Below are 12,869 nucleotides of genomic sequence, written 5' to 3'. Positions count from 1 at the left end.
GTTTTCCCCCAACTGATGGAAGCACTTGACGCATCGCCCCCAGGCGGTCTGCGGACATGCCCAAAGCAGCCAGCTACATCCAGAAATGTTTATCTTAAAAATTAAAATGTTTGCACGCTACTCTTTTATAAGCCATGTTTGCTTAAATATACAACAATTTCCCACCAAAAACAATTAGCATCTGGAGCAGTGTGCATAGCCCGTCCAGAGGTAATGAGACACTCAGACCTGGAGCACCTGGGAAGCTTTTTGAGCCGTGGCATGACCAAGTAGTGTTTTAAGATAATATATCCACCACCAGTGGGGAGGTGGAAAGGGATGTGAGCTGGCCTGGACAGGGGAGGGCCTGGCCCAGAGGGAGAGAATAGACTGATGCAGACAAAGGCCCTCGAAGGGAACTCTGACGGCCTGGTAATTGCTGCAGTTGGGATGGTGAGGCAGTGGCTCAGTACATAGCCCATGGAAGGGTCATCCCACTTGAAAAGTGTCAGCTGAGAAGGGTGTGGTGCACACCTCTGAATGTCCTTCCAAACACAAGCTAGTATCTAAGGCGGAGATCAAAGGTCTGGTCTCTTACCTCCACCTCACATAGACTCCTGAGACTTTCAGCTGAGGGCTCTGGTTAAATTCCCAGCTACAGGCCCCAGCCCTGGCCCTGAAGGAGAGGCCAGAAAGATACGGCCCCCGGCACACTGGCCACCAGCCGTCTAACCCCAGACAGTCTGCTGATGGCCCAGAGGAGTTTTGCTGCCTCCTGACTCCCGTCCCACCCACCTGACCTTCTGGCCCCAGTGAGTCAGGCTCCTCTGAGCCCAAATCAAACTCATTGGGCCGGAGCTGCCAAGAAAAGCTCTGAGCCACTCCTAACAAGAGGCAGCACTTGGACAACATCTTATACAACTGACCCTGAGAAAGGCACCTCTCACCTAGGCCCGGTGGCCTGCCAGGCCCCTTCCTTTCTTCCCCAGCCTATCTGTCTATTGACCAGGCCTCTCCCTGGCCTCCCTGGGGATGATCCACCAGCCCATGGGCCTCTTCTGTCCCCATTCCAGCGTCCACTGAGCCCTGCACAGCTGATTTCTCCCTTTCAGCAGCTGTCCACCAAGCTCAGGGATCCGCAGAGCCCCTGGCCTAGGGACCCAGCCTGACTCAGCAAGGTCCTTCAGAGCGAAGTCCCTGCCTTTGATCCTGCTGTCACTGTGATCGTAGCAAGACGGCAGAGAGTCTGGGGGCCTTGTCTGCTGAGCCAAATCAAAGGAAGCTCAAGGGCTCTGCCCTAGAGAAAGGAAGGTTTGGACTCAATCCCTGAAGTGCTCTTATGTGGCACAGGGAGTGCGAGCATCCTGTGCCAACGTGATAGACAGAACCAGAGCCCGCGATGGGTAAAACTCAGGGGCTTGATGTCAGCTCCACAGACCCAAGGGTTTCCAGTAATCAGAGCTGTTCACAGTGAGAGCAGACTGCCTCATGGGATTGTGGGACCCCAGCCAACAGTCAGAGGCACTAAAAAATGGACCTTCAAAGTTTGAAAGGGGCAAAGGATATCCCTTTCCGTCCTACGGTTGTAGAAATTTATGGAAACTCTCCCTTTCCATAATTGTATCAATTGTAAAGTCTTGGGTAAAATTAATCAATTCAGTAAATATTTTGGAAAACGTACTAATCACTTTTCCTTCTCCAGAGCACTGCAACCTCAGTAACTCAGCTGGGTGGAAGATGACGTAAATGAGGCCATTTTAGATTCACTCCCCATGACAAGGTCACGGGCAGACTTAAACCCAACAAGCCACAGCGAGGGGGAGCTTCTACTGTGCACTGATTCACACCAAAAACTCAAGAAACCCTTCAAAAAAAAAAAAAAGATGGGCTTCCCTGGTGGCGCAGTGGTTGAGAGTTCGCCTGCCAATGCAGGGGACACGGGTTCGTGCCCCAGTCCGGGAAGATCCCACATGCCGCGGAGCGGCTGGGCCTGTGAGCCATGGCCACTGAGCCTGCACGTCCGGAGCCTGTGCTCCGCAACGGGAGAGACCACAGCAGTGAGAGGCCTGCGTACCGCAAAAAAAAAAAAAAAAAAAAAACACAGAAACCCCTCAATCACAGGCCCTTTCCTCTCATAACTGCAGGAATATGCCAGGGAGGGTGCAGCTTCTCTCCACTGGGCAGAGGCATGTTTTTACATTGCTACTGGAAACAGTCTTTTAGAGAAAAGAGCTAGAAGAAGAATTTCAAAATTAGTACAGTAGAGTGGAAGCCACACTTTCTGATGTTGGGAGGTGAAATGGGGTCCAAGTATATGGACTGAGAACTCACAGTCTGGCTTCTAACACCCAGCTTCGCCTTGGCTGCTGGCTGACTCCGGCTCCAGCAGGCCCACAACTGGGATTTCCTGGCACAAAACAGGTGTGTATTTTTTCAGGCATTTCCTTGGCTGGAGTGCTCGCCTGCCTCTTGCCTGCTCAGCCAAGCCCTAACAGGAAAGCCTGGGCTGGTCTCCCTGAGGCAGGGAGGTTGGGGAACTGCCCTGTGCTTCGACAGCAGTCCCTGCATCCCCCCCACCCTGGCCCACTTTCCCTCCACACTGAGAGTCTGCTGCCTCTCTCCCTGCTTCTCTACCGCCAGAGCAGCAGCTCCGTGCCCCCTGGGATAGCCTAAGGGCACACAGTAAGTATTCAACAGGGAGCTTCTTACAAAGAGGAAGGAGGGCCCAGTCTATCTGAGAAGCCTCCTTGCGGAACGTTGAGGCCTGGCTTTTTGGAGAGATAGGAGGCTGATCCAAACAACCATTTCTGTCCACATTTCTGAGGGAGAAGAGGAGGTGCGGGCAGCCAAGGAGAACGTTCTCACGCCAAGCAGATAATTATGTGTTCTTGGAAGCAGGTTTCATGGACTGGCTCAGAACTGAACTGGGAATGGGCTCTGAGGGCTGCCGCCTTCTGACGGGACGTGGCTCGGGCAGCGATTTCACTGTCCAGTTTTAACAAGTGGCCGACGCCTTATGGAAACTTTTGAAAGGCATTCTGCTTCAGACCAGCCAGTTTGCACCTCATCTGGTTGCTTTAGCCATCTTTCCCTTCAATTTGGGAGAACACGAAGGGAGGAAAATAAAAATCACTGAGCACCTACTGTGTGCCAAGAACCAAGTCAGCAGTTTCACTGTCCTAAGAACCCGTTAAAGAGGGAGAGACAGAGGCCCATGCAGCAACTCCTGGCAGAGAAAAGAGTGAAGCTGGGCATCTCAGCTTCCACAGCCTTTGCTCTTTCCAAACAGTGACCTTCTCTTTACAAGGCCATTTTTGCTGCACGTCTCGCCCCTACCCCAAAGCCAAAATTCCCCCATTTGAACAGGATAAACATTCCCATGGCAAAGGAACGCTGTGTTCCCCAGAGGAGATGCAATCACGTTGTGGGCTTATGAAATAGGACACTGGGCTGAGGGCCTGGCCCCAGGCTGGAGGGCTGCCTGCCTCCCCCCCGCCTCCCCCAGCTGTGCCCTGCAAGGCAGTTGGAGTAATAGAAGGAGCCCAGGGTGGGAAACTGGGTCTAATCTTGACTCTGCAGCAAGCTGGTGTCTTCCCTGGGTCTCTGCTCCCTGTAGCCGTCACAAGGCAGCAAGTTTGCTTCAGAAAGTGCAGAGAGTTAATCCACGTGAGAAACAACTCTTGCTTTGCTTTCCTGGGCCTTGATTTCTCCATCGGTAATTGGGAATATTATCTGCATACAGGAGGGACTCAAAGGAAGAGAAGATGGAGCCTTTTTGGAGACACTCTGGAGAGTATTTCCGTTGTGCAATCATTCATTCTTTCCATAATCATTAAACATATATTGAGGGTTTATTATGTGTCAGGCTTTCTACTGAGCAATGCAAATACAGAAATCAACAAGGTAACAGGCCCTGTTCTTAAAGGGCTCATAATATACACACACATTTTTCATCAAAAAAATATATAAATGTTTGAAGTCCCGTAGTTAGAAAACAATTCCTACTCCTGAGTATTCCTGAGCCGCATCACTATGATTTTTATCATGTTTCCTTGATTATATAATAGACATCTTTCTCATATTTTAACATTTCTTAACTCAGGGTGCAACCTGCAATTTTAATTGCCAGCATTTTCTTCTTTCTTGGTTATATATGAAACAATGATACATCTTACAGTTGATAACATCTTAGATTCAATGAAATATGTTTGGGGAAAAAACTTATTTTTCAACTGGATTTTTAATGTAATTCACAGCCACTGAATTTAATACACGATTTTTCCAGAACATTTCTAGTTCATTCAGATATATAGTGTCATGCAGATCGTGTGTCTAGATATCTCACTGCCCCTCACGTTTTCAACTAGGTGACTTGGAAGGAATCGTACCAACAGGCCGGGATGCTGTATCACCTCTTGGCCACCAGAGGGAGAGAGTGCATTGGGAAGGGACAGATTCTCAGGCTTGCGGGCTTTCCCTCTCCTAAACCTTTCCAGGGTGCCCCCTCCAGGGCAGTCTGAAACTCACTGAAACGCCACCTGCAAAGTCAGAATAGAGGAAAGGCCCTCTTTCAGAGCCATGGCAGAACGAGAAAGAGGAGTTGGTTGGATCTGAATGATGTTTGCTGACCCATGCTAAAAATCACCCATGGTTCAAATGAGCTCTTCCTGGGAATGAGAACAAGTGCTAGACACAGCAGAGTTTTGCCTCAAAGTGCAGAGCTGGTGGGCAGGCCCACACCTTCTTAAACCATTCAACACCTGAGACCCACAGTGATTTGTAAAGTTCCCCCACTCTAGCAGTTACCTGTAGCTTTCCACCCTTCCTGCCCCCTTTTCTTCCTTCCCTCCTTCTCCTTCACTGAACTACTTATTTATCGAATACCTACTATGTGCCAGGCTCTGTGCTAGGAGCTGGGATACAGCAGTATAAGGAAAAATACTGGGTCCCATGAGGACATGTGACAGGAGACCATCAGGGAACGCATCACTGATAGGTGATAATTGACACAAAGGGAAAAGTAGGAGTCACCCAGGTAAAGAATAAGGGAGAAGCCTTCCAGGCAGATGGACCAGCGTTTACAGAGACCCTGAGGTAGAAAGTGCTAGAAGGAGGCCAGTGTGGAGCCCAGTGGCTTTCCCTCTGTAGCCACTGAAGGGATTTAATCAGGAAACAGACATGAGTAGTCTTGAGTGTTAATATGACAACTCTGACTGCCTGTGGAGCACGGCGTGGAGGAGAAATCTGAGAAGAGGTAGAGGTGATCATTTGAGAGTTATTGGAGAAGTGACAAGAAGTAATGACAACTAAGTGGTGATACTGTACATCAAGGTGTATCTTAGAGATAGAATTACTGGATTTGGAGAGTGGAAGAGAAGGGAGCATGAAGTTTGACTCCTGAGTTGTCTGAAGGAGCAGTTTGGAAGGGGGAGGGGACTTTTCCTGGGATGGGCCCCTTTGAGGGAGGAGGACAGGACTTGGGAAGGGAACATTATGAGTTGTCTCAGTGTATTAAGTTTAAGCTGCTTCTGGAACATCCACATGCAAGTATGAAGTAAAGAATTAAATCTATGAATCTAGTGCTCAAAACTGGGCTGGAAATGTTAGATTTGGGAGTTACAGGTATGTAGATGGAAGGTTAACCCATGGCAGCACGGACCAATGAGGAAAACTCTAGCTCATACTGAGATGAGACTGTATGCAGATCCAAAACCACCTCCCAAAGAAGCAATAAAGTCAAAGTCAAGGAAGACATAACTGAGCTGGAAGAGGCCAAGGAAGAATGGCTGAGACAGGAAGAAGAGAAGTACAGAGCTACGAGGGGGCAGGCGGACTAAACTGGAAACTAAGGACGCTGGGCAGAGGTTGTTTAAAACCAAGTCCTGGCATAAGCCCTGGCCCAGTGGTGAAAGGAAAAGGAGCCCCACATGGAGGGACCGGTGCACATAGCCTCCAAGAGATCGTACCAGAGCTGCTTACTGCTACTGGGGAAGGGAAGGGGGAAGGAGCTGGAAAGGGCACTGAGGGCAGAGGGGAGAGAGGGGGTACTGCAGGCCAACTGTCAGCAATATAAGCTGCACAGCAACTAAGAAAACAAATCTCTCTTAGACCCCCATTTTATTGGAAGAACCAGATCCACATGTATGTATCAAGGGGAAAATATATGTACAACTAATTACCACAATAAGAGAGTACAATGGACGATATGAAAGGTAGAGAAAAAATATTTCAGTGATCAGAAAAAAAAAAAAGAGATCTAGTCTAACTGGGTGGTCAGGGAAATCTGCACAGCAGAAATGGACTTTCTTCTGGGCTTGGAAGAATGGGGGGATTTTGAAAGGTACAGGTCACGTGGGTTGAGGAATGGCTTCAGGCCCCTCTGGAGACTGGAGGAGTAGGTCCCTTGTGTCAGGACAGACCTCAGTCCTCCTGGGGCCTCCATCCAGCCTTGGTCAAGTCCCTGAGGCCCCATCCTGACTCACCTGTTCTTTCCCTTTCCTTTCACCAGTCACATGATCCATGAGTGACCGCCGCATGGAAGAGATGTCTGACACTCACATTCACAGCAGTCCTCTCCTGCCAGAGCCTCTTTCCAGCAGACACAAACTCTACGAGTCAGAGTTTACCAGCCCTAGCTGGCCCTCAAGCCCCCAGGATACACACCCAGCTCTGCCCCTCCTGGAAATGCCTGAAGAAAAGGTGAGGAACGTCCCTCCCAGGGTGTTTCCCAGGTGGATGGTAGGAGAAAGGGTGTAGAAAGATGCTGCTCTCCCAGCACATGTGACCTAATGCCATGGAAGTGTCGCCGCTGGGGAGATTCTGCCCCCCATACATGCTCACACCCACAAGCAGCCCTACTTGGCCTTAGATGGAAAATGTGGCTCTGTGTGCGACATGATTTTAAGGACAAGTAGAGAATGCACACACACACATACCAGTCTTCCAACCAGTCCCCAAAATCTTTCCCCTTACACCTGCACCCTTGAATTACTCTACTATCTCCAAAAGGAAGCCCTCATTCAAACACAGGCCTTCAGCACTCCTTGGACCCAGAAGCACCAAGGCAGCCCGGCTAGCTACAGATTCAGTGGAAGAGAACCCAAGACTGCTTAGGTTTTTTTAATGAGATGTAATTCAGGTACCGTAAAATTCACGCCTTTCAAGTATACATTACAGTTTTTTAGCATATTTACAAAGCTGTGCAAACATCATCATTATCTAATGCCAGAATATTTTTATCACCTCAAAAAGAAAATACATACTCATTAGCAGTCAGTCCTCATTCCGTCCTCCCCCCAACCCCTGGCAACCACCAATCTACTTTCTGTCCCTATGGATTTGCCTACTCTGTACATTTCATATAAATGGAATCATATAATTTGTGGCCTTTTGTGGTTGGTTTCATTCATTTAGCATAATGTTTTTGGGTTCTTTCAGTAGATCATTCCTTTTTATGGCCAAATAATATTTCATTGTATGAATATACTGTATTTTATTTATCCATCAGCTGATGGACATTTGGGTTGTTTCTGCTTTGAGGCTGTATAAGTAGTAATCCTACTATAAGCATCTGTGTAGAAGTTTTTGTGTGGACACGTTTCTATTTTTCTTGGGTATATACCTAGAAGTGGTATTTCTTGGTCATATGTTAAGTCTATGTTTAATATTTTAACAAACTGCCAAACTCTTTTTCCAAAGTGGCTGCATTAGTGTATATTCTCACCAGCAATGTGCACATCGTGCCACTACACCTCCTCACCAAAATGTGTTGTTGTCTTTTTTGTTACAGCCTAGGTGAATGTGAAATGGCATCTCATTGTGATTTTGATTAGCATTTCCCTAATGGCAAATGATGTCGAACATCTTTTCATGTTCTTACTGGCCACTTGTATATCTTCTTTGGAAAAATGTCTTTTCACACCTTTTGCCCATTTTTTAAATTGGGTTATTGGTCTTTCTATTGTGGAGTTGTAATCATTCTTTTTATATTCTGGATATTAGACCCTGTCCAGATATATAATTTGCAAATAATTTCTCCCACTCTGTAGGTTATCTTTTCACTTTCTTGATAGTGTCCTAGAAGCAGAGTTTTTCATTCTGATTAAGTCCAATTTATCTATTTTTTCTTTGATTGCTTATGCTTTTGGCATCATATGCAAGAATACATTTTCTTATCCAAGGTCACAAAGATTTACTCCAATGTTTTAATCTAAGGGTTTTATAGTTTTAGCTCTTACATGTAAGTCTTTTATCCGTTTTGAGTTCCCTTCTGTATATGATATTAAGTAGGGGTCCAATTTTAATATTTTACCAAGTGGATGTCCACTTGTCCCAGAATCATTTGTTAAAAAGATTATCCTTCCTCCACTGAATTGTCTTGATATTCCTATCAACAATCAATTGACTATAAATGTATGGGTTTGTTTCTGGACTCTCATTTCTATTGAACTGATTTATATGTTTATCCTTATGGCAATACCACACCACCTTGATCACTGTAGCTTTGCAGTAAGTTTTGAAATCAGAAAGTATGAGTTCTCCAACTTTGTTCTTCTTTTCCAAGATTGTTGTATCTATTCTGAGATCCTTAAATTTCCATATGAATTTTAGGATGCAACTTTCAATTTCTGAAAAAAAATAAAAAGGCACTGGCATTTTGATAGGGATTGTGTTAAATCTATAGATCAATTTGGAGAATATTGTCATCTTAACAATATTAAGTCTTTCAGTCCTTGGACATAGGTTATCTTTCCTTTTATTGAGTCTTTAATTTCTTTCAAAGATGTTTCGTAGTTTTTAAGTGTACAGTCTTGCACCTCTTTTGTTAAATTCATTCCAAAATATTTGATTCTTTTTCATACTGCATAAATAGAACTGTTTTCTTAATCTTATTTTTCAATTGTTCATTGCCAATGTATAAAAATAAATTTGTTTTGTATATTGATTGTCTATCCTGCAAACTTGCTGAACTCATTCATTATCTCTAATAGTTTTTTGTAGATTCCTTAAGGATTTTATGTATAAAAGGATGTTCCATCTTCAAATAGAGATAGTTTAAATTCTTTCTTTCCAATATGGGTCCCTTTTGTCTGTTTTTTTCTTACCTAATTCCTCTGGTTAGAACTTCCAGTACAATGTTGAATAGTAGTGACAAGAGCACACATCTTTCTCTTGTTCCTGATCTTAGAGGGAAAGCATCCAGTCTTTCACCATTAAGTTTGATATTAGCTGTGGGTTTTTATTATTAGGTTGAGGAACTTCCTTTCTATTCCTAGTCTGTTGACTGTTTTTTATCAGGAAATGTTGCTTAATTTTTCAAATGTTTTTTCTGTGTTTATCAAGATAATCATGTGAGTTTTTTTCTTTATTCTATTAAACAATCTGTTGATAGTTTTTATAGGTTGAAACAGTCTCAAATTCTTAGAATTCTCTTTTGGTCATAATCTTTTTTATATCCTGCTTGGATTTGTTTTGCTAGTATTTTGTTAAGGATTTTTGCATCTATATTCATAAAGCATATTGGTCTATAGTTTTCTTTCTTGTGATTACTTTGTCTGGTTTTGATATCAGGATAATAGTAGCCTCATAGAATGTGTTAAGAAGTGTTCCCTTCTCTTCTACTCTTTAGAAGATACTGGTATTAATTCTTTAAACATTTGGTGCAATTCACAAGTGAAGCCACCAGGACTTGGGGTTTTGTGGGAAATTTTGGTTTGGTTTGGTTTGGTTTTTAACTAATTCAGTTGCTTTACCTTGTTATGAGTCAAATCAGATTTTCTATTTCTTCCTGAGTCAGTTTTGGTAGTTTGTGGCTTTCTAAGAATTTATACAGTTCATCTAGGTTATCTAATTTATTAGCATACAATTATTAATTTCTTTATAATCCACTTCCTTATAATCCTGTCTTTTTCTTTAAGGTTGGTAGTAATGCACCCTCTTTCATTTCTGATTCTAGTTATTTCAATCAATCTGCTCTTTTTTTTCTTTGTAAAACTAGTTAAAAGTTTGTCAATTTTGATCTTTCCAAAGAACCAGCTTTTCCTTCCTTCTACTTGCTTTGGGTTTAATTCGCTGTTATTTTTCTAGTTTCTTAAAGTGAAAGGTTAGGTTGTTGAGATGTTTCTTCTTTTTTAACATAGGTATTTATATTTACAAATTTCACTCTACTCAGTGATTTAGCTGCATCCCATAAGTTTTGGTGTGTTGTGGTTTTGTTTTCATTCATCTCAATGAATGAAATATTTTCCAATTTCTCTTCTGATTTCCTCTCTGATCCATGGATTATTTAGGAGTGTGTTGTTTAATTTCCACATATTTTCCAAATATCCTTCTATGTTTGATTTCTGATTTCACTCCATTGTGACCAGAGAACATATTGTGAATGATTTCAATCCCTTTACTGATATTTTTATCAGTAAAAATGTTTTACTTATTTATGGCCTAGCATGGTCTATATTGGAGAAGGTTCCATGTGCACTATAAAAGGTATATTCTGCGATTGCTGGGTGAAGTGTTCTATAGATATGTATTAGGTCTAGTTAGTTTATAGTGTTGTTCAAGTCTTCTATTTCCTTGATCTTCTGTCTAGTTATTCTATCCATTTTTTCAAGTGGAGTATAGAAGTCTCCAATTATTATTATTGAGTTGACTTTTCCTCCCTTCAGTTCTGCCAACTTCTGCTTCATGTATTTTGGGGCTTTGTTAGGCATGTTAGTGTTTATAATTCTTATATCTTCTTCATAGATTGATCCTTTTATCATTAAAATTGTTTTTCTTACTCTCTAGTAACATTTTTTGTCTTAGCAAAAGGTTTATTTTGCTGATCTTAGTATAGTCACTCCAGCTTTTTTTTTTTGGTAATGGTTTGCACAATATTATCTTTTTCCATCCTTACAATCTATTTACATATTTGAATATAAATTGTTTCTCTTGTAGACAAGATATAGTTGTATAACTTTTTAAATTCCGTTCTGCCAATCTCTGTCTTTTAATTGAATTGTGAATCCATTTATATTTAATTTAGTTACTGATAAGGTAGGATTTATGCCTGCCATTTTGCTATTTGTTTTCTATGTCTTTTTTCTGTTTCTCTATTATTTCACTATGCCATCTTTTGTCTTAAACAGATATTTTCTAGTGTATCATTTTAATTCTTCTGTCATTGTTTTCTATATGTTTCTAGTTATTTTCTGAGTAGTTGCCCTGGATATTACAACTAAACATCTTAATTTATAACATTCTAGCTTGGATTAAAACCAACTTAATTACAATATTATCCAAAAGCTGTGTTCCTGTGTAGCTCTATCCCCACCTCCTTTGTGCTGTTACTGTCATACAAATTATATCTTTATACACTGTATGCCCACCAACACAGACTTACAATTATTTTATGAAGTTGTCTTTACATCAGAAGGGGAAGAAGAGAATTACCAAAAATACATTTATACTGTCTATTATATTTACCTATGTAGTTACCTTTACCAATGCTCTTTATTTCTTCTTGAGATACTAGTGTCCTTCTTAATGTCCTTTCATATCAGCCTGAAGGACTCATTTTAATATTTCTCATAGGCAGGTCTACTAGCAATAAATTCTCTCAGTTTTCATTTATCTCAGAATGTGTTAATTTCTCCTTCATTTTTAAAAATCTGTTTTGCTGAATATAGAATTCTTGATTGACAGTCTTTCTTTCAGCACTTTCAATATGTCATTCCACTGCCTTCAGACTTCCATGGTTTCTGAAATTGGGTGTTAATTCTATTGAGGATTTCTTGTATGTAATGACTTGATTCACTCTTGCTGCTTTCAAGAGTCTATACAAAATTACTCTTGTCTTTGACTTTTAATAGTTTATGATATGTCTAGGTGAAGATCTCTTTGAGTTTATCTTACTGGAAGTTTGTTGAGCTACTTTGATGTGTCTATTACTGATTTTCATCAAATTTGGGAAGTTGTCCAACATTTCTGCCCCTTTCTCTCTCCTTCCCTTCTGGAATGCCCATTATGCATATGGTGGTACACTTGACGGGTCCCACAGGTCTCTGAGGCTATGTTCATTTTGCATCTTTCTGTTTTCTTTCTGTTCCTCAGATTGGATAATCTCAATTGACTTGCCTTTAGGTTTTCTGATTCTTCCTTTTTTGTTGTTTTTTTTGTTGTTTTTTTTGAGGTACACAGGCCTCTCACTGTTGTGGTCTCTCCCGTTGTGGAGCACAGGCTCCGGACGCTCAGGCTCAGCAGCCATGGCTCACAGGCCCAGCTGCTCCGCGGCATGTGGGATCTTCCCGGACCGGGGCACGAACCCATGTCCCCTGCATCGGCAGGCAGAATCTCAACCACTGCTCCACCAGGGAAGCCCTGATTCTTTCTTCTGAATGCTCCAAGCTGCTGTTGAGCTCCTCTAACAAATTTTTCATTTCCATTTTTATACCTTTCAACTTCAGGATTTCTATTTGTTTCTTTTTTATAATTTCCTCTTTATTGATAATCTCTATTTAGTGAGATTGTTCTCATATTTCTCATACTCTCCTTTAGTTTTTAAACATGGTTTTCTTTTGTTCCCTGATGATATTTTAAGGTGATTTTAAATCTTTGTTTAATAAGTCTGGCCTTCCTCAGGGACAGTTCCTATTGATTGCTTTATTTCCCTTGTCTCACACTTTCTTGTTTCTTTGCATGTCTCATAATTGTTTGTTAAAAAACTGGAAGTCTTAAATAATGTGACAACTCTGAAAATCAGATTCTTCCCTCTCCCCAGGTTTTGTCGTTGCTGGCTTGTTTGTTTAATGGCTTTTCTGGACTAGTTCTGGAAAGTCTTTATTCTTTTGTCATTTGTAGCCACTGAAATCTCTGCTCAGTCAGCTTAAAGTTTAGCTAATTATTGGCCAGAG

The 12,869-nt window shown here is 42.2% G+C and overlaps 1 protein-coding gene across 1 annotated transcript in view; it reads left to right on the top strand.

Annotated features, from left to right (window-relative positions):
• Positions 1-6,522: 6,522 nt before the first annotated feature.
• SLC14A2 (solute carrier family 14 member 2) overlaps positions 6,523-12,869 on the top strand; it is a gene marked incomplete at both ends in the record, with an annotated part of 54,816 nt that continues 48,469 nt past the window's right edge. The window contains one exon of the mRNA XM_082852694.1: positions 6,523-6,678. Coding sequence (XP_082708820.1) covers positions 6,523-6,678 — 156 coding nt within the window. The remainder of the gene's footprint in view (positions 6,679-12,869) is intronic.

The sequence above is a fragment of the Leucopleurus acutus genome (genome assembly GCF_964270905.1).
Source record: "Leucopleurus acutus genome assembly, chromosome: 13".
NCBI lineage: Eukaryota > Metazoa > Chordata > Mammalia > Artiodactyla > Delphinidae > Leucopleurus > Leucopleurus acutus.
This window is presented reverse-complemented; position numbering and strand designations above follow the sequence as displayed.